Here is a 26,699-nt window from a genome sequence, read left to right on the forward strand (position 1 = left end):
TAATAGAATGTTATTTTGTATTAATCCAAGGATTCTAAACAGATGCACTTCCGGAAATAAAACAAGTTTTAAATTTATGCTAAATATGCGGGTAAGGTCAGCGATTTGCAATCCTCGTCGATTCATAATGCTATACATATTATCATGTGATTATCATTTAATATGCAAAACTTGATTTATCTTTTCCAAATCCCCTGTTATAGTACGAATTAGTATGTATGTATTTTAAAGTACCTAAGTACATAAGTGAATGAATAATAATTGGAATAAAGTCATTATAATAATTTTATGTAGCAAAAAATAAACCGTTATTATGATACTATACAAAAGTTACTACACAAAAGTTTTTGTTCCTTCGCTAGTGCGACGAACTCGAAAATGTAATTAACTAAATACAAATTGATATTCTATGTATGAGAGACCTTCTGGAATAATACATTTTACTTGATTTAGCTACTTCTAAATGGATTGCCTCCTATTTGTTATGATATGAGTATAGTATTTCAATTACATATTTATTAAAGCATACCATTTACCAAAAATAATACCTAATTGCTACTAAATACTAATTGTACTAAATTTGCTCTTGGCCTAATTAAATACAATAGGAAGATTGTATCGCGATTTTCTTTCTATAAATACCTCATTAAGCGAACTCAAAAACAATAGTTCACAAATATTTTTAGTTCGATAAAATCAGTAAACTATTTCGATGCTATCAAGGTATTGGCCTCAATTACTTAGATAGTTATTTTGTTTCACAAGACCCTCAGGGCTCAGACCTTCATGGGCATCATATAATCATCTCATAATTTATGGAGAATCCAGTGAATTACGAAAAAATAGCAGTGACGTATCCAGAGGCAGGTGAGGTCGGTAGTCGGTAGTAACATGTATGACACGCTCTGCATTGTGACGAAATGGTGAATTTGAAATGGGCATTATCACATAATGCGTAGAATCTTTTGATATTCTATTTAGGCATGTTGATAATGTTCCTGATGGCTTAATTAACACCTTTTACGTATATTTTCAAATAGGTATATTACATAGGCACTTGTAATTTTAAGATAGACACAGATTAGATAAACAAATCATATCATGAGTTTTGAAAAACATCATCAGAAAAAAGAATTCAACAATATAAAACAAAAAATGTGAATAGAGAAAAAAATGTTATTATCAAATTATTATAATACCTATGTTTTTGCACCAACTTAATATTTTGCCATTATTTTATTCACAAAAACTTGAAACTTGAAGGTGTGGTAGAGTTTTTGTGCAAATTAACTAGGTAATTGCTTGGTGACCGCGTAGCGCTGATTATCAGAGACACAAGTGATAAATTACTGTATAATTATTTTATTCATATTATACAAGTACAATATAATTATACGGGTTTTCAATTCTTAAAAAAAAACTAATTGCTTTCAACCCGCAGCTTCGATACATTGTAGCGTAAAGTCCATGCATTTTCCACCCCCTATTTACACGCGTCAATATTCATTTACAATATATATTTACTTATATATTTACTTACCATTTAGTGATTTAATAAAATAATATTTTGTAAGCTTAGAAACGTGATTTAAAAATAATAATCAATAACTACCCACTTACTTATAATTCACGATGTAATCGTAGTAAAAGAAAAACATCTAAAATGTTCTTGACCTTAGTTAAAGATTTGCATTTACATCTAATGTAACTATTAATGCCGTGTACCAAATGATTGTATCGATTATTATTGAACATTTGAAGAACTAAAATTATTGCTAAGCGTAAAGTTCAATGTCGGAGGCGTGTTTTGTGAATCGTTCAAACGACGGTTAAGGCCAAATCCTTCGATCGCGCACGCAATTACAATATGTACATGTACAAATATTAAATTATACATTTTATTTAAAATGGAAATGTCTATAACCTTTACGATCATGAATAATATATCTATTGTGTTATTAATAAACAAAGCTTTCGTAATAAAAAAATGAATTCATTTGTTTTATTAGAAGGTAATCTCTACTAATAAACGAACGAGTAAACGAATAGACATTAAGATGAATTTTTCACTGGAATGAAATGGAATGAAAATGTTTTAGATGATGATAGAGCCAGTTTATAGCATCGAGAAAAACTCGAGCGTTTTTCTGTTGTCACGCATATAAATTTTACTCCACGCACACGAAATTGCGGTCAACGACTACTTAGCAGTTTATAGTTTATGTACGATGTATGAGTGTTAAATGTTTATCAAGATCCCACTCGACATTGGAGTGAACTTAGAAGTAAATAACAATAACAGATGCAATCCTAATGCTCGTGGCGAGGTCGCTCCGATTGGGCAATTTACAAGCGAGCCTTGTGCGATGGACGTACTTCCGAATATTATAATAAAACGATTCTTCTATAATGGCCATATTATGCGGGCAATAAATCTACATATTATAGGGTTTACACAAAGAATATTACGTGTTATGATGTTGTTTGTGATCGTGATTAGCTTCCAAAAAGAGACATCTATTTTTTACATGCTTTGGGCGCCCGCAGAATATACCTATTCTAATTTGTATTAGAACCTTGTCCTTTATAAGTCTGTTTGATGATTGTAAAATTCAATTTAATATCCTCAATTCTGTGAAGTTTTAAAAGATGCGGTTTTTTTAACCGGAAAATGTAGTTTGGATATTCAGTGTAAACCGTAGTAGAATCTCGATAGACTCTATCATAGAGCATAATAAATTATTTAAATATGGAAAATCTATTAATAATAACCAAAATAAAATATTGAACCGGTGTCACGGGATTGCACACGAACCCCCAATATTTATAGCATTCAGTGATTATTTTAGGTCAAGAGTGAGTGGGTATTCTATTAGGATATATAGATTTATGAATTCTTTATCAAAAGTAATGTGAAATGAATCAGCCCGTTTTATAAAAGTAAGTAATCAATGAACTAATTAATGTGTCAAGGAACACAAGACGCGTTAGTTAGTCTCACTACAGTAAAAAATGTATGAAATAAATAAATCATTTATTTGCAAGTAAACATGGTATACATAGGTGTTAAGAATAAGATACATTATTTCAGCATGTTTAGCCGTTATTCAACGGCATGCAAATACATTTTTCATTAGATATACATTTTATATTATGTCTTCTTAATTTTATTTTATTAAGATCAATTCATTTGTTATTCATTCACATTATTATTATTAATATTTCACAATTCATTCATATTCATTACAAAAATTACATACATTATTACAAAATTAATACATATTAAGACGCAAGTAGACAATGTTAATTACGAGTTTAGGTATTCTTTAACACTATAAAAACAATATCGATCGATAGTATCATGTATGAATAATATTAAAAATCAAACAAAATCATCAAATTTGGTTTAGATTTTAAAGTTATTATTTATTAATGCTTTGTGCTATCAATCAAAACGTCTAGATTTATGTACAACTTATTAGCGTGTCCCTAGTGTTCTTCGAGGCTACTTAGTACTTAGATACAATAAAATTGCGGATAATCGTTGATATCAACAAAATTGTTATTTGAGCAGTTCCTGCACGTCAGCTGGAGATAACCGAATGAGCTAGTAGCACGCACCGGGGTTCGCTTGATGTATTATGACTTTAGGTGCTTATCGAGAAAATATAACATAATTTTGTAAAAATGTTTTTAAGTAAGTACTATGACATGTTTAGTGTGTCTAAGTGTCTAGTTTTAGCGATTATTATAATAAGAACTCTATCATATGTTTTTTTTTTTCGATTGAAAAGTGAGCCGCTCTATAATCGTTTAAATCTTTGTCACAGTAGGTACTTTAAGACATTCATTTTTACATTTTCATTCAAATTTAAAATATTACGCTTTTCTTGTACCTGAACGTATGTTATTCTTGTTTTTAAAAAATATATAAATCTACAATATAAGACAAATTATTCTTTCTGTATATACAAACCGATTGCATGTCTTCTACATTTATAAAGGTTGCTTGAAATATTTTTTTGCCATTTCTTAGAAGAATGTTAAAGTTTTCCAAATGTTTTCTTTTATTTGCATTCATTGTTACGACCGTCCAGACATTCTCTGTAAGTTGTTTTGAACCTTTGAGAATTTTATGTTTTTATTTTGATTTAATTTAAGGTAACCTAAATATTTTCTTAGAATAAATATATTTTACGTGTTTATATTATAGTAAAATATAATTCCTGTATTATTAAAGAAAGAAAAGAATGCAAATTAAGTAAAAGTTGCGTGTTGAAATAACCTTAATATTAATATAGCACATAAGTTCATACATAATATCATACATAAGTTCATAAACACGTATTTTGATGTTAATTATTGTCCAGAGAAACAATATTCCGAATCAAGAATAAACTAATTCAGTAAGTAGAAAACCAAAAAGCCACCTGATTTTTTATTTGATAACATTTACAGTCTGTTCTCTTAATCTTAATAATCTTTTTCATTCTTAAAAATAATAAACTTCCCAGTTGCCCCACGAGTCTGACCGCTTGCCCGGTCTGCCCCGGGCGCACGCGCGGCCAGACGCCCCGGAGCGGCTCCTGCCCACGCTGCAGGACCTGGAGGCGCTGAAGAAGGTCGCACAGGTCCTCGTCATGATCGGAGAACAGGTAGTGGGATAGGTAAATGTTTGTTGTATGTGTGGTGAGGGTAGAGGAAGGGGAAGATAAATTGTGTTCGGATTTAGTTTGTAAAAAAACTTCACCAAAATTATAATATTTAAACAATAATTTAAATAAACATACATATCGCCCATCCTCATATTGATGATATTTAATTTGACTTTATTGCAGGTGATTCCATCGATAATCGGCGACGGTTCGAAGGGGACCACCATAGGCACCACTACCACAACGGAAGTGCCCCAAGACCCCGTGCAGTTCAACTAATGGATAATATTTTGTAATGGGTTATTATAATTAATTACAAGCGACTTTCGTATTTTTTGTATGTGAATAAATAAGGGTTAGATATAACGTGTGCAAATTGTCTGTTTTTGATATCCTTACTTTATCCTGCTAACATACGTATTTAAAAATTGTAATTAAAACAAACAAACATTACTTAACACAAAATATTCATAAAAATATTATATTTCATCAAATCGAAATTAGAGTATGTACATAAATCCTAATGAATGTCTTAAGAACTAATTCACAGCCGCGTCTTTCCAAACTATACAAGGCCAGTACGCAACGGTGTGAAACTAATCACGTATAGTTTGGAAATAACTTTTTCACAAAGTTCTTCCAATCTATACAACAGCAGTACGCAAGTACTCGCGTATACTTTGTAGTGAAGTAAGTAAGAATAGCGCTCCAAAATATACAGCGCCAGTACGCATGCGGACTAATCGTGTGTTTCGGAGTAAGCGCGGCGTCTTTCCATTGCTCGCGCTTATATTATTGTATTGCTTTTGCACGCCTCATAAGCGAAGCGTTGAGGTGGGTACTACTGTCACTTCGCGCAAAACATCTGATTTTTCAAACTTAAAATGTCTTTATGTATCATACATTGCACTTGTAAGATAATACATACACACACATATTAAGAAAAAACACTATTTTTAACGTTCATGATATTTTTGATGTCATTTTTGTTATTTAAACTAGATAAAAAACAGTTTAAAAAAGTTCTGTCTTGGACGTCCGTGTGTCTGTATGTGCGGATCCTTTTTCTTGTTAACACGATAGCGACCGAAATACTTTACTAATCGAGTCTTTTTTTTTCTCTTACGCTTGAGTATGCTCAGGAATAGAACCCTTTCATTTTTCAGGGTCTGATTCGATGTGGTTTAATTGTTATTAAATAAACAAAAATAATAATTAATAAATAATTATTAAAAAAAAATTATGAGGCGTGCACTTTTGGATTTTCCAAATTATTTTGAAATCTATTATTAATATGCATGTGTATTGTGTATGTAATGTTGCGTACTGATCGTATATTTTTTGTATCAAGGATGCTTGTGTCTTCGTTCCCGACTATACTGCACGACTTACAATTGACAATAGTGCTAAAATGTAAGATTGAATCTAATAAGTCCAGAAGAAGACGGTTGCGAGGCGACGGCTATTTTTGTGTAGTTAAAAAAAAACACGAACCTAACCTAACCCATAGGTAACCCTTATATCTGTTACCTATTTATTTTTCTAAGCTAACCTAATAATATTTATATTCCATATTTTACTGAATCAATCAAGAAGAATAAAAGTAGATAGATATAGCTGTACAAGTCTTTGATTGCCTACGCCTATTTATTATTTCGCTCAAGCGTAAGTGGTGTAGTAGGTATATTTTACGTACTGATCGTGTATAGTTTGGAAAGAAGAAGCAAGCATCCGCGTTACAAAGTATACACGATCAGTACGCAAAATTCGTGTATATTTTGTAATAACAAACTTAAAAACAGCATTACAAAGTATACACGAGCAGTTTCCTATGGTTGCGTTCTGGCTATGTATAGTTTGTAAATACGCTTCACAGCCAAGAACAAGTAGGTAAAATAATACGGTAGGTACTTATAGACGAACTTGCATCATCAACAATTTTTGCAATATGGTATTTTAACGTGGCCTTAATTCTGTTTAAACTTGTGACAATGGTGATAAACAAACAGCTTTATCCATTAATTTGCAGTTCAAATATGAATTAATTTGACCATTGCATTGACAAACTAAGCAAATTAAGTTGATTACTCTCCTATTTTAAATATGTAACTACGTAAGTTAGTATTTGAAACTTTCTCAAAATGAAAAATATTAGTTTTGGATTTTCTGCCTAAAAGTGTTATAAAAACAACATTGATGGAATATTTGTCGAATCTTCTCGAATTTGTAGAAACATTACTATATACCTATCTTGTGTTGAGGAGAAATAGTTTGCACGCGGAAGAAAGCATGGGTAAGTCAAGGAAAACAACTTTATAGTCTGATACATATATTTTTGTTCAAATTACTTGACAATTTTATTACTTTGCGCTTATTTATTCTTGTTTTCGATACCTATTTCGCAAATTAAATTGAAGACCTTAGATTTTCAAGTACCTACATTATACAGGCCCTGACCACATTTGTAATGGTCAAAGTTCGTAATCAATTTATTTCATGTAAAACTTATTATTTATTATCAGCAATCACTAGTAGACGTTATAACATTTTATAAACCTTTTATTGGAAATAATGAGGATCATTATGTTGTTATTTTGAAAGGCAGAAATAATTAATCCTCTCAATGAGTATACCAAGCCATATACAATGCGTTTCAAATAAGAATATACGCGTCAATAACCTTGATCTGTCAAAGTTAGATAGTAAAGTATGGACAGCAACAAAAACATTTTTTTTTCTTTTTTTTTTGTGAATTGTTTAACTTATTATTAAAACTATTCATTAAGGTACGCATTATTTAAATGAATCATATACACATTACACGTACACAAGCACGTACATAATTTTCATGACAGAAATGACGTCACAACATGGCGCGGCCCGGGTCTATCATGGCATATTCTAATTTGAAACGCATTTCACAAACTCAAAATTTTGAAGCATTTAATAGTTATTTCCTTTACAAGATTTTTTTTATATTTTACAAATAATATCTTATATTATTACCTACCTATTTAACAAATCGATCTTTAATCATAAAAAAGCTATATTTGAACCGTTGAGATAATACGTATGGAGGAGACACCACGAACAAAGTCTGTGCGCCATTTTTTGCTCTAAGTTTTAAAAATTATTATCTAGTTAGGTACTTACCGATGAAAAGTTATGTGTAAGTCACTTTTCCGTATTATTTGTGCAATATCGTAACACACACGAAGGCATATTTGATGCGTTTCACTTTAAAACAAATAAAAAATGAGCGTGCAGTTAAGCCATATGGCTTATGTTGAGCGGAACATAAGTGATTTATGCGGTGTCGTTTCCATATGTATATATCTCAATGATTTGAACTGAAATTATAAATGTTTAAAAGCATAAGTCGTTTCCATGGATTCCTTGCGTCGTTGATAGTGGTGATACCACCGGAATGTGGTGAAATAGATCACTTCCCAGAAATTTGTTAAACCCATCCCCACTATTGTCATCCAGTGGTTGCTTATGTATACTGGAAAATTAAGACAGGTATACATAATATATAGAGTATACATAATGTATAGAGATTTTACACTAGAAAATTATTTTAAGATTTATTGGTATTTTATAATAGCGCCATCTAGTAAGAAGTTAAGGAAAGAAAACAAATCGATGAGATCAATTTTAAAAATTAATAAAATACTAGCGGTCCGCCCCGGCTTCGCCCGTGGTACATATTTCGCAATAAAAAGTGGCCTATGTCCTTTCTCGGGTATCAAAATATCTCTATACCAAATTTCATGCAAATTGGTTCAGTAGTTAAGGCGTGATTGAGTAACAGACAGACAGACAGAGTTACTTTCGCATTTATAATATTAGTATGGATGTGCTATTTATTAAATAGGTTTGAAGTTGGTGCCGAACATTAAGCACTTAGTATTAAGCCCGTGCACCGACATCAAACCTTTTTAATAAATAGCACATAATATAAATAATATGTAGTAAATAATAATGTCAAATCTTTTTTATTTCTTACTTTTCCGTTTTTGAAGTCGGTTGTTTATATCGCAGTTATTTTTATTAGTGAATATTAAGTTTCCGTGCGATTAGAGCTTTTTATGAAAATTAAGCTCTCCGTGTGATTAGAGCTTCTTGTGAAAATTAAGCTCTCCGTGCGATAAGAGCCTTTAATGAAAATTAAGCTCTGCGTGCGATTAGAGATTTTTGTGAAAATTAAGCTCTCCGTGCGATTAGAGCTTTTGTGAAAATTAAACTCTCCGTGCGATTAGAGCTTTTTGTGACAATTAAACTCTCCGTGCGATTAAGAGCTTTTTTTGTGAAAATTTAGCTTTCCGTGTGAATAGAGCTTTTTGTGAAAATTAAGCTCTCCATGCGATTAGAGCTTTTTGTGAAAATTAAGCTCTCCGTGCGATAAGAGCTTTTTTGTGAAAGTTTAGCTTTCCGTGCGAATAGAGCTTTTTGTGAAAAATTAAGCTCCCCGTGCAATTAGAGCTTTTTGTGAAAATTAAACTCTCCATGCGATTAGAGCTTTTTGTGAAAATTAAGCTCTTCGTGCGATTAGTTTTTTGTGAAAATTAAGCTCTCCGTGCGATTAGAGTTTTTTGTGAAAATTAAGCTCTCCATGCGATTAGAGCTTTTTGTGAAAATAAAGCTCTCCATGCGATTAGAGCTTTTTGTGAAAATTAAGCGCTCCGTGCGATTAGAGCTTTTTATGAAAATTAAGCTTTCCGTGCGATTAGTTTTTTGTGAAAAATAAGCTCTCCGTGCGATGAGAGCTTTTTGTGAAAATTAAGCTCTCCATGCGTTTAGAGCTTTTTGTGAAAATTAAGCTCTCCGTGCGATTAGAGCTTTTTGTGAAAATTAAGCTCTCCATGCGTTAAGAGCTTTTTGTGAAAATAAAGCTCTCCGTGCGATTAGAGCTTTTTATGAAAATTAAGCTTTCCGTGCAATTAGTTTTTTGTGAAAATTAAGCTTTCCGTGCGATTAGTTTTTTGTGAAAATTAAGCTCTCCGCGCGATGAGAGCTTTTTGTGAAAATTAAGCTCTCCGTGCGATGAGTTTTTTGTGAAAATTAAGCTCTCCGTGCGATAAGAGCTTTTTGTGAAAATTAAGCTCTCCATGCGATTAGAGCTTTTTGAGAAAATTAAGCTCTCCATGCGATGAGTTTTTTGTGAAAATTAAGCTCTCCGTGCGATTAGAGCTTTTTGTGAAAATTATGCTTTCCATTTGATTAGAGCTTTTTGTGAAAATTAAGCTCTCCATGCGATTAGAGCTTTTTTGTGAAAATTAAGCTTTCCGTGTGAATAGAGCTTTTTGTGAATATAAAGCTTTCCGTGCGATTAGAGCTTATTATGAAAATTAAGCTCTCCATGCGATTAGAGCTTTTTTGTGAAAATTAAGCTCTCCGTGCGATTAGAGCTTTTTGTGAAAATTAAGCTCTCCGTGCGATGAGAGCTTTTTGTGAAAATTAAGCTCTCCGTGCGATTAGTTTTTTGTGAAAATTAAGCTCTCCATGCGATTAGAGCTTTTTGTGAAAATTAAGCTCTCCATGCGATTAGAGCTTTTTGTGAAAATTAAGCTCTCCGTGTGATTAGAGCTTTTTGTGAAAATTAAGCTCTCCGTGCGATTAGAGCTTTTTATGAAAATTAAGCTTTCCGTGCGATTAGTTTTTTGTGAAAAATAAGCTCTCCGTGCGATGAGAGCTTTTTGTGAAAATTAAGCTCTTCGTGCGATGAGTTTTTTGTGAAAATTAAGCTCTCCGTGCGATTAGTTTTTTGTGAAAATTAAGCTCTCCATGCGATTAGAGCTTTTTGTGAAAATTAAGCTCTCCACGCGATTAGAGCTTTTTGTGAAAATTAAGCTCTCCGTGCGATTTGAGCTTTTTGTGAAAATTTAGCTCTCCGTGCGATTAGAGCTTTTTGTGAAAATTAAGCTCTCCATGCGTTAAGAGCTTTTTGTGAAAATTAAGCTCTCCGTGCGATAAGAGCTTTTTATGAAAATTAAGCTCTTCGTGCGATGAGTTTTTTGTGAAAATTAAGCTCTCCGTGCGATTAGTTTTTTGTGAAAATTAAGCTCTCCATGCGATTAGAGCTTTTTGTGAAAATTAAGCTCTCCATGCGATTAGAGCTTTTTGTGAAAATTAAGCTCTCCGTGCGATTAGAGCTTTTTGTGAAAATTAAGCTCTCCGTGCGATTAGAGCTTTTTATGAAAATTAAGCTTTCCGTGCGATTAGTTTTTTGTGAAAAATAAGCTCTCCGTGCGATGAGAGCTTTTTGTGAAAATTAAGCTCTCTGTGCGATTAGAGCTTTTTGTGAAAATTAAGCTCTCCATGGGATAAGAGCTCCTTGTGAAAATTAAGCTCTCCGTGCGATTAGAGCTTTTTGTGAAAATTAAGCTTTCCGTGCGAATAGAGCTTTTTGTGAAAATTAAGCTCTCCATGGGATTAGAGCTCCTTGTGAAAATTAAGCTCTCCGTGCGATGAGAGCTTTTTGTGAAATTAAGCTTTCCGTGCGATATGAGCTTTTTGTGAAAATGAAGCTCTCCATGTGATTAGAAGTTTTTGTGAAAATTAAGCTCTCCGTGCGATTAGAGCTTTTTGTGAAAATTAAGCTCCGTGCGATTAGAGCCTTTAATGAAAATTAAGCTCTCCATGCGATTAGTTTTTAGTTAATATTAAGCTTTCCGTGCGATTAGAGCTTTTTATAAAAATTAAGCTCTCCGTGTGATTAGAGCTTCTTGTGAAAATTAAGCTCTCTGTGTGATTTGAGCTTCTTGTGAAAATTAAGCTTTTCATTTGATTAGAGCTTTTTGTGAAAATTAAGCTCTCCATGCGATTAGAGCTTTTTTGTGAAAATTAAGCTTTCCGTGCGAAAAGAGCTTTTTGTGAATATAAAGCTTTCCGTGCGATTAGAGCTTTTTATGAAAATTAAGCTCTCCATGCGATTAGAGCTTTTTTGTGAAAATTAAGCTCTCCGTGCGATTAGAGCTTTTTGTGAAAATTAAGCTTTCCGTACGATTAGTGCTTTTTGCGAAAATTAAGCTCTCCGTGCGATTAGAGCTTTTAGTGAAAATTAAGCTTTCCGTGCGATTTAAGCTTTTTGTGAAAATTAAGTTCTCCGTGCGATGAGAGTTTTTTGTAAAAATTAAGCTCTCCGTGCGATTAGAGCTTTTTTGTGAAAATTTAGCTTTCCGTGCGATTAGAGCCTTTAATGAAAATTAAGCTCTCCATGCGATTTTATGCGGTTATCAATTCGGCCGGTATATATTTTTTTATGTATGTGCACCGTACACCGTATGTTTTTTCGGATAGGCCCAGTAGTTTTTATTTTATGAGTATTTTTGTTTGTACTCGATGACTAAGTTGATATGTAGCAAGCAACTTTGATTCACTTCCCGGTAACCGATTGAGCTGAAATTTTGTATATACGTATGTAAATTTTATAGCGATGAAACATTATCATGATATGAAGCTGATTTGATGATGGAATCGGAAGGTGGCCATAGGAACTCAGTAATATATTGACTCAACTTTATCGAGTTTGGGCTCGTTTGATTCGTGTTGAAAAATACACTAAAAAGTATTAAATAAAAATAACTGCGTTAAAAACAACCGACTTCAAAAACGGAAAAGTAAGAAATAAAAAAGATTTGATATTATTAACTACTACATAATATTTTTGTACATATTTCGCAATAAAAAGTGGCCTATGTCCTTTCTCGGGTATCAAAATATCTCTATACCAAATTTCATGCAAATTGGTTCAGTAGTTAAGGCGTGATTGAGTAACAGACAGACAGACAGAGTTACTTTCGCATTTATAATATTAGTATGGATTTGAAATCTTAGTTTGAAATTTAAATTTATAAACTAATCTAATCATAAAAACGTTATTTTACAAAAACTATTCATGTCCTAAGCAATTTAAAAATATTTTTGGATGAATAATTATGCTATACAAAAGAAATTTACTTGCAAAGTCGAACCAGCGGTAAGTAACTCCAACGCTGTAGAACTCTTGTCGGTCTGACGCGAAGTAAATGTGGACCATTGTCGAGTTTGGATAATTTACTAGTTTCTTACTGGAAACAAAATAAATGTAATTAGTGAAATTACTAATGATGAGATTTTAAAACAGTGAATACTTAATCAATATTTATAAATAAGAATATTAAACTAAATTCAGTGTCGATTATATTATTAATTCACAATTAAGTTTACCTTAGTAATATGTAATACTTTTAACTTTAAATAATTTAATGGTTTGTTCTTTGTATGGCTAGGAAAGGTTTAATTTTTTTAATAAGACAAAATGAGAGAGCAAAGTAGGTATCTTGCCGATCCTTGTCGGAGTTTTAATATCACATCAATAATAAATAATCCATCTCCTCATCATATATTTTCTACAGCAGCAAAATAGAGTCAGATGAATTAATAACTTTAGGACTGAAAATTGTATTAAACTGTTATTTCTAACATACGTGTAGTTATCCAAAAAGTATCTCTCCCCTGTGTCCACCCTCTGCCTGGTGAGCCCAGCCTCATAGTACGTGTGTGCGCAGTGCGGGCGGCAGTGCCGGCAGTCCACTGAGTCCGACATCTCCTCCGCCGCTCCCTGCGCCAGGGAGGAGCCGGGGAAGTATTGGAGGAACATCTCTGAGGAGGGGATTATGTGATTTTTGTTTAAATAAATGTTGTTTTCTTTTAAACGAAGTAACTAACTAAGAGGATTTTTATGCGATTTAGTAGAACTATAGTATTTAGTCGATATTAGATAAGAAGGCTTAACATTCTATAATTAAATTTAATTCGATAAATAATATAATTCCAGAAATGGCTATGCTTCGTGGCCCATAATCGTGGGAAAATATATTTAGAAAATTAATTTATAAACTTTGAAGATAAGGCCTTCGGCTTCTGTGCACCGAGATTTTTTGTTCGTGTACAGTTATACAGTTGTACCCAGTAACAAAACCGTTGTAAATTTATAAAATAGCAATATCCAAAATTTAACACTTCTTAAAGGGAATAGTGGTGGATTAATGTCTCATAATTTGAACAACACAGCACACCTCGATGTTTAACGATGCACTTCAAGTACTCGGGCGTGCAGACCTTGTGCGTGCGTGCGGGCAGCAGCGCGGGCAGCACGCACGAGCACAGCGCCTCGGCCGCGCCGCGCCGGCACCGCACCAGGCAGAGTGGGTCGGGGGTGCCGTGCGCGAGGCAACCGCTCTACGGACATGTATATTATGTCGCAGGCAAATTGTATTATTTCGCTGTTTACAAACGCTCAGCATTTTGTAACATGTAGAGAATTCGTAATCAGAAATTTTTGGTTTGGATAAGAGGGTGGGTTAGGTTAAGTTAGTGTTTTTTTAACAAGTTACATTTCAAAAAACACTAACTTAACCTAAATCGGCTGACAAATGTTTTTTTTTCAGTGGACATATTTTGGAAAAAGTAAATTCTCTGCATATAAAGTGCGTTTGTAAAGTGACGGACGCCGTTTGTAAACGGCGAAAATCTACAATTTGCCTGCGACATATAGACAGTGACGTAGAGGCAGCCGCTCTAAAGACACGTATAGTGACAAGTGTAGCACGCAGCCGCTCTAAGGAAGTCTTTACATTCTACTAGGCTTACTTACTCATTTAAAAAATCTGGATCTTACTTTTATTACACATTTATAAATTTACATATGAATACTTGATCCCTTACTAATTGTAGAAATACAAAAACATGTTCATTAATCTATTTATTTCTCCATTATTCACGTCGCACGGGGCAATTTAAATAGATTTTATTTTGAATATCGTACTGTAACTGTAACGATAACACACGTAAAAACTAAAATTATTATACGCTTTATATGCATAATTATGTACGAACTATTTTCCCTATAGGTATTTTTTTTCTGAAAACTACGAATTAAAAATAACTAACATGTATTTATTTCTCCTAGATAGATATGATTATATTATATGGAAAAATTATAAAGATGAAAAAGTCCAAACCAGATGTCAAAATATAGGTTCGAAAAAGCCTCAAAAGATAATAAGACGAGTTTCACATACCAAATTTTCATCAAAAATGACGCCACTTGATACATCTTGTCTCCGTGTTTTCAGTTTGACGCTGACCAAATAGTTTTTTGGAGCTGGAAATGACCTCACGCCGCTACTGTCTTGAATCGGATATTGGTTACCACCAAAAATTATCACCTAATAATATAACGAAACAGTAATAATTATTAAAGAAAATGACAAAAAATTATTCATGTTAAATGTAAAAAAAAAAATTAAGACGCTCTAACTAAACCATTAACCCTGTATCTATGTTTAGTAGAATAAATAAGGATTACCAACGTATTATTCCAAAATCATATATAAGTAATTTAAACATTTTATCTTAACGTCTTACCCAGGATAAAATCATTTCTAAATAAATTTATTATATCTAAACTATTACTTCAGTATCTGTGCCCAGTCGCCGCAGGAACATGAAGTCATCAACATCTTCCTGCACGACCACCAGCAGGCCGGTGCCGTAGTTGTGTGAGTGTAAATACATTGGTTTTCTTGACGAATCCTCTGGTCTAAAATAAAAATTAAAATAATTCTAACATCTTACATATTAAAACTTTAGATTGTTGAACTGGTGTCTTCTGTGTGTTTCGGGTTTAAGATTGATTGCGTAATAGACAGACAGACAGACATAGCTACTTTTGTTATTATAATATGTAGACAATGTACGCAAATTTGCTTGCCCTCAAAAATAATATTTTTTCAAATTTTTGATATTAGTTTCTCGTGATAAGTTGTATATATAACGTTAAAATTAATTTTTAATTCAAACCATAACTTCCCCTTTAACTTTATAATATTAATGTAGGGTTGGTTAATATAAACAGCTAGATAGCTAAAAGCTGACGCGTATCTGGAGTTCATGAGGCAGCAGAAGCCGTGCGGCGTCATGCGCGTGCCGAAGATGTGTCGGCACGGGATGCTCTTGTTCTTCCACTCGCAGTATACCAGCATGTCGCCGCAGTCGGGGGATAACTGTACATTTATTAATTAGTTTATAGTAAAGTAGAATTTAAAATATGGACCTTTTTTATTGAAATCTATCTTTTTCTAATCTCTACCGACTTATTATATGGTAAATTTAAATTTAATAAATTCAATGTAAAAGATGTTTACGCCAAATAAGATGTCTATAAAATCATTTTCCTCTATAACCTATCAAAAATTTAAAAGTTAAACATAATTTTGGAATTTCTCTTGAAAAGCTTTGTGTAGTGCTGCTATCTATTTTCTAAATTTCTACTACCTTTTTCGCAATCGCTGATGCAAACGATAGGATACCTTTAACAAAATGTTGGTAACGTTAGTCTCCTGGTCGACACTATCCAGGAACTTGATGAAGTTCATGTTGAACTTAGTTTTGGTGCGGCTCACGAGCCCGCCATACGCAAGCAGGTTACTCTCTATTTCATCTAAAGTGAACGTTTTGTTTTTATCCCGCTGATTTCTGCAATATTTAAATGAATTCGTATCAAAATTGGGAAGTTAAGGCTATTTAACTGTCACTTATGTCTTATACGTGTATTTATTGCTTTTACTTAATTTACGTGTTTTTGTTAAAATATAATAAAAACTTCCGACTCTCGTAGAGAGTTAGATAGTTAGGTATTGTTACAAATTAATAACTATGTAGATCTAATATATAAACGCTATAAATCTTATGATATTGATTCCTGCATTGTGCAGGACGTCACGTGGTAAGTTGTAGCTTTCAAATGATATTATAATTATTTAATTGGTCTCTACCAATCTTTTTTAATTAAATCGCTACAAACAATCTCTCCTCTTTAAAATATTTTTTATTATACCTAGTCAATTCTAGACTTCTTAAATACTAACAGTATCTTCGCATAGTTGGTGGTGGCTTTCCGACTGATCACATTATAGCTGCACAGCGCTATGGCCGGGAACTCCAGGAGCCCTGGCTGCTGCCGCTTCACGTGCGGACTCACTTCGATGTTCGGCGCTTCGAGCATGTGACCGACGTCTATCACGAGTGTGTATATACCGAAGCATAGTAATAGGAAAGAGACGATAGTGTAGATATAGCTGAAATGTTAATTAGGTAGTCATCCATATCACTGACACAACTATAACGTTATAAATAGTGTAAAGTTAAGGGTAATAAGTTAAAAACGGTGGCCTTGGGAAAGTGTAAATGTTAAAAATACTATGTAATGACGATTCGAAAGTGCTACTAAATAGTAGTCTAATTGAATAAATGAATGTTTGAGTTGAGTTGAGTTGTAGTCGTCAATATTAGCTATATAATTGACGAGAATCGAAAATACGGAGTAAATTGTCATCTATTTCCAAAAAGTTAGCCTAAAGTAGAGCTTTTTGGTTATTTTATATAATATACCAAGTACCAACACAGTTATGCAAGTTTTTTTACGATTAGATTCAGAAACATTTCCTTTGCATCGTAAAAAAAAAATAATGACACAAAGTAAAACAAAGTACCTTACCCGTAACGTCCTGTACTTTGTCTATACAACAATCGTACACAAGTACTATGACGATAGAACTCCTTAGCAGCATCTACAAAGCTCTTTCTGAGCCGCGTCTCTCCGGCAGAGGGATGTAACCCAAATAAGGGCAGATTGCGATAAGATCTTTGGTTTATTTTGTACCAGTTTTCGGGGTCTAATGTCCTCATTTTTCTTTGGTAATACATAAATAATAATACATTGATATAGTTCAATACACAGTTTATGTAAGTGTGCTGAAAAGTTAATATTTTCGGTGACTTGTAGGGACTATAATTACTACTTACAAGTAAAGTTTGTCTTTAATGTAGGTATAATATTTTTTTTAATTTCTTGGGAAATAACTCTTTATTTTTGTGTCTATATTAACATGGCTGCCATAATAATACTAAATATCAAGTAGATAATCAATGAATCTTTAAAACTTACCTTAATATAAAATTAATGTAATGTAGGTAATTTATTTTTGTTTATTTTTTAAATGTTTTTTCATAAAGCAAAACTAGAACAATGTCCTTTGTCCAAAACAAATGCATTGCATAAAGGGAGTGAGTCTGCGTGTTGAAAAATAATTGTTTTATATTTAAATCTGTACTTTTTTTACTGTATGTTAATAATTATTGCAATTATAACGAATCATGCGAGGTATGTGCACTTTTCCATGTTCATAGATTTTATCTTCGTACATAATATTATATTAATTTAGTGCCACTAGTTATGTACTGCAGATTCACCTGAAGAAATAACCTCGAACGGACAGACAGACAGACTTTATTACTATTCAGTTCAATCTTTCTAGCTAATTTTTTATCGATCGATTCAGTCCTTTTCTAATTGAATTAGATACTTGTAATTGATATACAATGATACTGTGCAATGACAATGATCTTCTAATTGCCTTTCATTCAACAACCAACAACGAAATAGGCAAAATACTTATTAAAATCAAAGGATGTTCAAGGTAAAAGCATGTAAGTAAAGAAATAAAACACATTTTGGTTGGTAACTCGTTTGTCACAATTTATTTCGGAATCTATTATATAGATAATAATGATTTCAATTGAAAGTCAAAATACATTTGTAATAGTTCATATTATTTACATGTATGTTATAATTTATATTAGAAATATAATTTCGTAAAATTGTGCATCAATTTGAACATTATAAGTAGTACCTAAAATTGTCTCTACATTTTCTTATTTCATTTCAGATCACGTTAAAATAAATTTATTTTTTATACAATGAAAATAGTCATAAAATCAACCGATATTTATACAAAAAAAAATCTATAAGTTAAATGCATTAAAGGTACCTACCTAATTAAAAACAAAACTTTTTTAGTGCTGAATTGATGCATGATTTTCCTTAGTCATCCCTATTAATAAATTTAAAAGAAAAATAAATTTTTAATTGATAATTTATCGTCAAGACTATCACAATAATAAGAATGTGCAAGCTAGAGCTACTTCTCAATACTGACTGGTACAGAGCATTTTCTACGATATTTACATTTAACTAATACACCTTTGGCGTTCAAATTATAATAAATAGTCAACAAAACTAACTAAAACATTAAATAAACTAACCTTTAACAAAATCCCGATCTTTGGAGCTATCATTATCCATTGCTGCTCTATTATAGTAGATATGAAATAATACTGTAGTAAAGCAGCAATGGATACCTTTTTTTTCGGTTTAAATTATTATATAGATCTTTAAATACATTTCATTCATTCTCTGAACAAATATTGTGTAAAAACTTTATTTTAAACTAGGTAATATACAAAACTAAGATTTTTGATGACACATAGTTTCTCTTGAATTGGTAAATTAAGTATAATAATTCAAACAGAATACCTATACAATTCATTCATAATATATATAATACAGAAACATACAACTTAAAAGGTAACGTTTAAATAATAATTTAATTCAATTTCTCATCATACAGCAAGTAAAATACAAATAAAATTTACTTAAGCCGACTACTCACGTACCTGCAGCAGGGGCAACTTTTAAATTGGACCCTTAATTGGCTCCTTAATTGTGATGTGTATATGCAAGCAATTTCTAGAACAACTGAAACTGCTCCGACCGCCGAGCAACCGAGATTGTTTCAATATTGCCCCTACGGCAGGCACGTGAGTAGACGGCTTTATACTTAATGCTATGTCAATAACAAAAGAGAGAAATTTATGTAAATAATTGTAAGTATAATAATATATTAAAAATCACCCCAGAGATAAAATATTATACATTATTTTTGTCAAATATATAATTAAATATTTAGAAGTAAGAAGTAAATATTGCTATTTGATAGCTTTACAAAAATAATACGCATTTTGTACGCTTGTATCCCATATCACATGAATTTATGTGTTCTTAGTACTTATAACTTTAATTTTCATTACAATTAAAACGTAAGCTATTTGATAGAAGAGAATAGTAATTTATATTCACTTTATTACAGTGCATTTACATCAAACGAACGAACATACAGCTAAGGCTGGAACAAGAACATTCTTTCGTAATCTTTCAGTGTAAACGAAAACTCGTATTCAGTGTTGTTCAGTATTAGAACATTGCATAGAATCTTTTCGAACGCACTAAGAACAACTAAAGAATGCTCTACGACTGTTTTCACCAAAAGAATTTGACATAGTGGGGTAAGAACGAGCATTCGCTCGTTTGATGTAAATGCACCGTTAGTTTCCCTTATTTTATTTATGTGTATTCTTATTATTAAAAAAAATCCACTTTTCGCATATTCTTCTGAAAAAACATTTAATAGAACCTCGTAAAGTGTTTTCCAACAGGCGCAAAAAAATACATAATTTTATGCGAATTCTTTGGAAAAGCTCTTAACCTATTTACAGAAAGCTTCACTTTTACGTCTTTACAACTCGACATAGTAAGATAGTGTTAGATAAACATCTAGATTCTAGAAGAAGTTATAGGAAAAATTGTGCGATAATCGATTTTTTTTATTTATTTAAAGATTCTACTGATTTTGTACTAGATAATATTATACATTGCAATTCCTTGGAGTTAATATTAATAATTAATAACCTCATATAAGCTTTTTTATTTTCGATTTTAATTGTCTGTAGACCAAGACAAATGTATTTCTGGTACAACATTTATTCATTCTTGTAGTTACTTTGGATTTAAATTTAAAACTATATTCAGAGTTAAATACAATCGTTTTCGTCATATACTTCCCAAGTTTATGAAAGATCATAATATAATTAAACCGGATTTCTCCATTCGTTGAACATTCATTCCTTACTCTGTACTCGTGAGTTGTGTGTGTTGAAATAAAGGATTTCTTTCTTTCTTTCTTTCTTACTCGCGTATACAATAAAAGATATTTCGCGATTAAAAGCAGCAATGTACATTATCAATCAACATCGAGTCTTCACAAAGTAAGCGACGCCTTTGTCATTCTTACATTACTCGTTCGCTATTAGAATAAAAGGCATGATCGTTAATCAAACATCTGGGGGCACGGTAGTGCCCCCGCCAAGACGAGCCAAGCGAAAGCGAAGCGCACGGGCACTACCTACCTTTTCTCGAAGCGCTTCGACGTTTTTTTGAACCCTCATAACTTGGGTTTGGATTATGCTAGATCAACAAAATTTTCGGGATATATTGTCAATAGCGGACTTATTGAACATATTAAGTTTTAATTACATTAGCTTTTATACTTCAGATTTTATTTATATCTAAAAAACGCTAATTTCGTCACTGACTCACTGATGATCATCAAAATTCTTAAGGTATTTCCTAATGTCCTAGAAAGCTGAAATTTTGTATGTAAGCTAGTATTAGCACACAAACAACAAAAAAAATATAAAACTTGTAACTTTCATCCCCCAACCCCTTAAACTAGGGGATGGGAGTTTGTATGAGACCTGTAATTTTAAATTAAATTTTGATGACGCTAGAGGTCTAATCTAATAATCTAAAACTTGGTTCCCCTAGATATATATATGTATAGGTACTCCTTGTTAAAAAAAAAAATTAAAAATTTAATCGACATATATTGAGACATATACTTACTTCAGATCAGATCATATAAATATGAATGAATAGAAGTGTTGCGAACGTCTCCTGCCTCTTACGTCCACACTCCACACAGTAGCTAAAAATAAAAAAAAATTGTCCTTGACAAGAGAGTGGGCTATAAAAAAGGCGTCTCTGATGTGCAAGAAATACACCCCAAAAAAAGAAGAAAAAAATAAAAAAAATTTTTGTTACAAACAACTTACAAAAAGAAATGAAATCCCACCAAAAACATTTTCATGTAAAATGTTGCCAAGACGAGCCCATATGACTCGCACTGTCAAAAAGTTATCAGATCTCATGTAGAGCCAAGCTTCTAACACTACACGCCCTAACTCTACAAGGCCTAACTTCACAAACTCTACACCTTAGTCAAAATATGTGGCTTGGCCGTTCGTTACTACAAGAACTATTGTATAACACAAAAGTAATGAACAGTGAATTAATTTTTCACCTTACGCCGATGTGAATGTAGCGAAATGGCCAAGCCACATATTTTGACTAAGGTGTAGAGTTTGTGAAGTTAGGCCTTGTAGAGTTAGGGCGTGTAGTGTTAGAAGCTTGGCTCTACATGAGATCTGATAACTTTTTGACAGTGCGAGTCATATGGGCTCGTCTTGGCAACATTTTACATGAAAATGTTTTTGGTGGGATTATACTGTCAATATATCCAATCCAACTTACATAGCTTCTCTTCTAGACAACAGACCACAACTGCCAGCAATGTATCACAAACATACTCCAACCAACACGCACACCGCATATACATAATATTATAGTATGCATACATTATCCTGCATATTCATGTTTATTCATCATACCAACAACATTCTCAATATATATTGCCCAATGCCCTGCCATGTAGAATTCAACATACATTGCTCCCTGTAACACCTGCAATGTATGTGAACAGCAACATACCACACTCATCAACACACTCCACGATACTACAGTACCTGAAATGTATGTCAACAGCAATGAACCACACTCAATAAATATTGCCCATCACATACAATTCAACATACATTAACCCCTTTACACTGCAGTATACCGGCTACGAACGTCGAACAACACACACCATCCATTGCGCGTCACCAAACAGATCCCTTCTCACACACGTGCCGTAATACACACTAATACGGAATACCAGCTATGTATATTTTCTATGCCAATAGCAGTGTATCGCAAGCAACACAACACAACACAACAAACAGCATCGATTGCTTGCTGCGTACCACACACCAGCTCTTCCCCGGTACCCGCGCCGTAATACACGCTACAATACCAGCTATCTACACCAAACAACTTACCAATCAGCATCCATTGCTTGCTGCGTACCACACACCATCTCTTCCCCCGTGCACACGCCGCAGTGTATCACACGTGAGCGGGCGCGCGCGCGGGCGGCGGCGCGGGTCACAAGTACGCGACGAACAGCAGCATGGACAGGAGGAGTAGGGACACTCCGCCCACGCCTACCCGACTGGAACGCGATAGGATTGCCTTCCCTGGAATATACGTTAAAGTATTGAAATAAAACATCGTTAGAATTCCTACAATTTAATTGATTTTTAATAAACATTTTTATTTAATCGTTTTCTAGAAATAATAAAGTCATTTCATAATTCGGAAACAAAGTGATAAGTATGTATTCGATTCGATCTCAAACTAATTAAGTATGTTTAATACTGTGATCTAGTTAAACATTTAAAATCTTTACTTTCCAAGAAAACTGTACCTATTTATTAATCTTGATTTTTGTGAAAAATAGAAAACGACATTTTTCTCTTGTAAATTCTACGCTCCTATAAAACATTTACGAGCAAATGATTTAAACGTAGTAAAGGTAAAGTTGAAAAAACAGTCTAAATGTTGTAATAGCGTCGAAATTAGTGCAGCAAGTTATTTTAGAATGTCTAAACATGCAATTTGCAAACCCGGTTATTCGTCCCAGGAGATTGTCCCGGTTGAATAAGAATATTTTCGATTCTAGTCGTGTGAATTGCTCGTTTCAAATTTCTTGCAAATTAGAAAACTAAATTGTTGCTGCGTGGTGTCGCGTGTTATGTGCTGTGTATAGTCGCGTATTGCGTTGTGTGCCGTGTGTTGTCGCGTGTTGTGTATGCTACTTGTTGTTATGCTACTGCGTGTAGAATGGTATGTGTAGAGCATGTGTGTGTAGTATCGACACTCACATCGGTCAGCCAGGTGCCTATAGCAGCAGCAGTCCCTGAGCCGCACATAGCGCACGCAGTCGTGGGCCAGCGGCTTGCAGCGGTGCGGGCCCATGTAGCAGGTGTGCGGCAGCCAGGGGAAGGGCTCGGGCAGGAAGCGCCGCTCGCAGCAGCAGTGGTCGGCCAGCACGCGCGTCTCGCAGTACTCCATCTCGCGCCGCGTGCACTCGCCGCACCCGTCCTGCGTCTCTGGGACTGGAATGTGGAAGTCGAAACGCAGATTTTAGATTTTTGAAATGAAAACTTCTTTAGCGGCGTTGAGCACTTTTTCTGTTATGGGTATAAAATCTTAAACTCGCGTCAGGACACGTGACCTGATCGAAAAAGCGTAAGACGGATACCATTCCAAAATATCAAACATGCTCAACGTTAATAATCAAGTTTTCACTTCTGCCGGCACTTCCGGAGTGCAACCCGTCTTTTTTTTTAGTATTCGTAGGTCTCTGAAGACTTTCATACGTTTGAAATCAAACATTTACTTCAAACAAATTAATTAAAACACACAATATTTAATCCAACAAAAACAAATAAACACATAGCTTAACCTTACCCCTGCTATGTATTTAGGAATGTAAACACGTATTTGCTGCAATAAAACCTTCCAACACACATCCCTAAGCGTAAAATGTGTTTAATAAATTAATTTTAGGCTGCGAGTTTACAACCTTCCCAAATAAATCATCTGAGAGTATCAATTTAAATTATCAAATAAACAATTTTTACAACGCATTTCAAGTTAAAATGTATAATTTAGCGCTTCACCTTTGATTCACACCATTCTAGTCATATTGATATATGCATTGTTCTATTTCCGTTTCCTAAAGGACGTCTAGAATAAAAATGTGATCTCATTGGAAATTCTAATGTTGCGAAGTGACTACACATAATCAAACTATACATTACAAAAACAATCATTTGAAAAAGCGAACAAAATCTGGCATTATTTTCAATTTACTTTTAGACAGGTTCACATCTAAATTCTAAAGTTTATGTTTTAACGTAAGTACTCGTCAAGACGTATCAAATGCATCGGTGAGTCGTTAAGCGCATCAAAAGCCTGCAAGTGAAATATTGCATGCACTATTGATTGCAATCTGTTTCGGGCACTACACGCATGTCTACAAGGACCTGCAATATTGATCCTTTTTACCTGTAAAGCTGCATACTTTTACAAGTCACGTAATTATACTTGTGTCATTTTGCTACTTCTTTTCTCTTTCTTCTTATTTTAGACGCAAATGGAAGTTGGATGGAATGAGGCTGTAACACATGGTAGAGCTTCACAAACAGCGATATAAGTGAAGCAAATAGCGCAGAAACCCTTTAATCATTTTCAAGATTCTAACAGCTATAGGAACTTAACTTTTTTTCAATTTGCTAAAATTATTGATATGCTCACTGTATAACTATAGGAAATGAAAAGTAACAACATAATAAAATTACGTACAAAATTTATTGTAACGATGATTTAGTTGAAATATTACAAAACGTAATAGACGCCGCAAAAAGGTTATTTGATGAAAAAATTTCATTCAACCGTGACTACGAGACTACGCTTTTTAAGTCCTTGGAGAATTATACATATAAAAAATAGTAACGATACCGTGACAAATTGTACCAATAATTGATGAAGTAGTACCTACTTCTGTCTGTCTGCCTTTTTATAGTTGAAATTTGAAACAGACTGGGATTTATAGATAAACATGCAGAGCGCTAGTTATTTAATAATAGATAGGGATTAATGATTAAAACTAAAATGTTAATAAAAATTTAAACAATATGTACAACTGTAGAAATTTTAAATATAAAACATCGCTCGACAAAGTCTTTTTGTATACACTAGAAAGCAAAGCTCCGAGGGCTCGCAAAGCTTAATTTCTAAATCTTAAAGCGCGCGTTTCAAAGCTAAGGGGCGCAAGTAACCCTCCTAACTGAAGGTTGAGGTTTAGTGTGGACCGCCCCCACTGGGGCACAGAAATAGTGCAATTACTGGAAGATCCCGAGCGTGCCTAACGGCAACTTTGTGCCAAGGTCTCCTAAGTGAAACAACTAACAAGAGTGGACGTTTAGCGTGGGTACACTTGGCACACTTGCGGCTTTTATAGCTACCCTTGGGAGAGTAAACATTTGTCTCCAGACATCTGCGAATATATTTGCGTGGGTTTATACTGTACTTGTTTATTGGAAATAGACTGAATCGATAGTGTGCTTACGTTGTTTACCATACGAAAGTTATGCAAATGTATGTGTCCTTACATATTCACTGTTTACCAGATACATAATATCGTATGTATCACCTCTATTCTTCTACGAAATAATACAAATATTTAGAGATTTTATTATTACCATAATGGTCACTAGTTCTCGCTACCTGTGTTGAACAGCGATTTCAAGTAATTTTCGAAATTGGTAACATAGCTTTACAGTTTAGGTATCCATTACAATTAGTGCAATTAATGAAATGGTGAAAATTAATTATACTGATTGAATTTATATGTAACGCAAGTCAGATGTTTCCATGTCTGAATAACAAGAGAAGCTTTTTATTTAATTAAAATATATTGGTACGATGTTTTTGCGAACTCGAAGTCCCACCCTCGTGCTATGGAAATAAAGTAACCAGAGCCTCAGGAAGTCACTACCACCACATATTATATAACCATATTATATTTAAATGTGTAACTGCATAAAAACTTCCGATACGTTTGTAAATAAACTTTTCTTTATAATAATATACTAGTGTTCCGCCCCGGCTTCGCCCGTGGTACCTACATGTTTAAAACTATCCTATCTCTCAAGTTGGATCGAACTGCACATGGTGTGCGAATTTTATTATAATCGGTTAAGTGGTTTAGGAGTCCATTGAGGACAAACATTGTGACACAAGATTTATATATATTAAGAAGATTATGATTAAACGACTTCAATAAATGAAGTTCACAGCTAATTAAAAAGTCGAGATTTTACTTATGAGCCAATTTAAATTCGATTTATTTTTTCTCGACTATTTTCTTCATTCCGTAACAAATAACAATTGCACACCTCACTTCAGCTAATTTATCATTAGGCATTGTAAATGGTAATTTATGGAGAACATTAATTTTCCGGTCCGCTAATGATGAAACATAATTAAGTTCATCACAATTTGCACAGCCCTGACTGTCGCACCGAAAATTATAA

General features: G+C 33.3%; 2 protein-coding genes and 1 long non-coding RNA gene across 4 annotated transcripts in view; 1 reads left to right on the plus strand and 2 right to left on the minus strand.

Moving 5' to 3' along the window:
- The first annotated feature begins 835 nt into the window (after positions 1–835).
- On the plus strand, positions 836–5,020 carry LOC149480201 (uncharacterized). The gene is made up of 3 exons (XR_016316987.1): positions 836–867; positions 4,515–4,655; positions 4,839–5,020. It is a non-coding gene; the product is annotated as an uncharacterized LOC149480201 (long non-coding RNA).
- A 2,090-nt stretch (positions 5,021–7,110) lies between these two features.
- On the minus strand, positions 7,111–17,390 carry LOC149480202 (uncharacterized). The gene is made up of 10 exons (XM_089706427.1): positions 17,200–17,390; positions 16,571–16,780; positions 16,013–16,178; positions 15,579–15,706; positions 15,117–15,243; positions 14,723–14,869; positions 13,718–13,880; positions 13,127–13,301; positions 12,618–12,727; positions 7,111–8,160 (listed from the first exon to the last, which is right to left on the minus strand). The coding sequence occupies exons 1-10, from the start codon at positions 17,388–17,390 to the stop codon at positions 8,012–8,014; spliced, it is 1,566 nt and encodes a 521-aa protein (XP_089562553.1). The 3' UTR covers positions 7,111–8,011.
- Positions 17,391–20,561: 3,171 nt separating this feature from the next.
- LOC149480203 (uncharacterized) overlaps positions 20,562–26,699 on the minus strand; it is a 29,529-nt gene continuing 23,391 nt past the window's right edge. The window contains exons 4-6 of one of the 2 annotated variants that reach the window (XR_016317084.1): positions 23,481–23,714; positions 22,596–22,793; positions 20,562–20,683 (exon numbers count right to left, since the gene is read on the minus strand). Coding sequence is in view for 1 of the 2 variants with exons in the window: in XM_089706962.1 (XP_089563088.1) it covers positions 22,702–22,793; positions 23,481–23,714 (326 nt within the window). In the remaining variant the exon portion in view is untranslated. Of the gene's footprint in view, positions 20,684–21,943; positions 22,794–23,480; positions 23,715–26,699 lie in introns of those variants that run through there. The other variant, XM_089706962.1, reaches the window with a different exon arrangement.

This window comes from Colias philodice, chromosome 18 (genome assembly GCF_061535455.1).
Source record: "Colias philodice isolate Cphi_HAF_F1 chromosome 18, ilColPhil1 Martin Lab GWU primary, whole genome shotgun sequence".
NCBI lineage: Eukaryota > Metazoa > Arthropoda > Insecta > Lepidoptera > Pieridae > Colias > Colias philodice.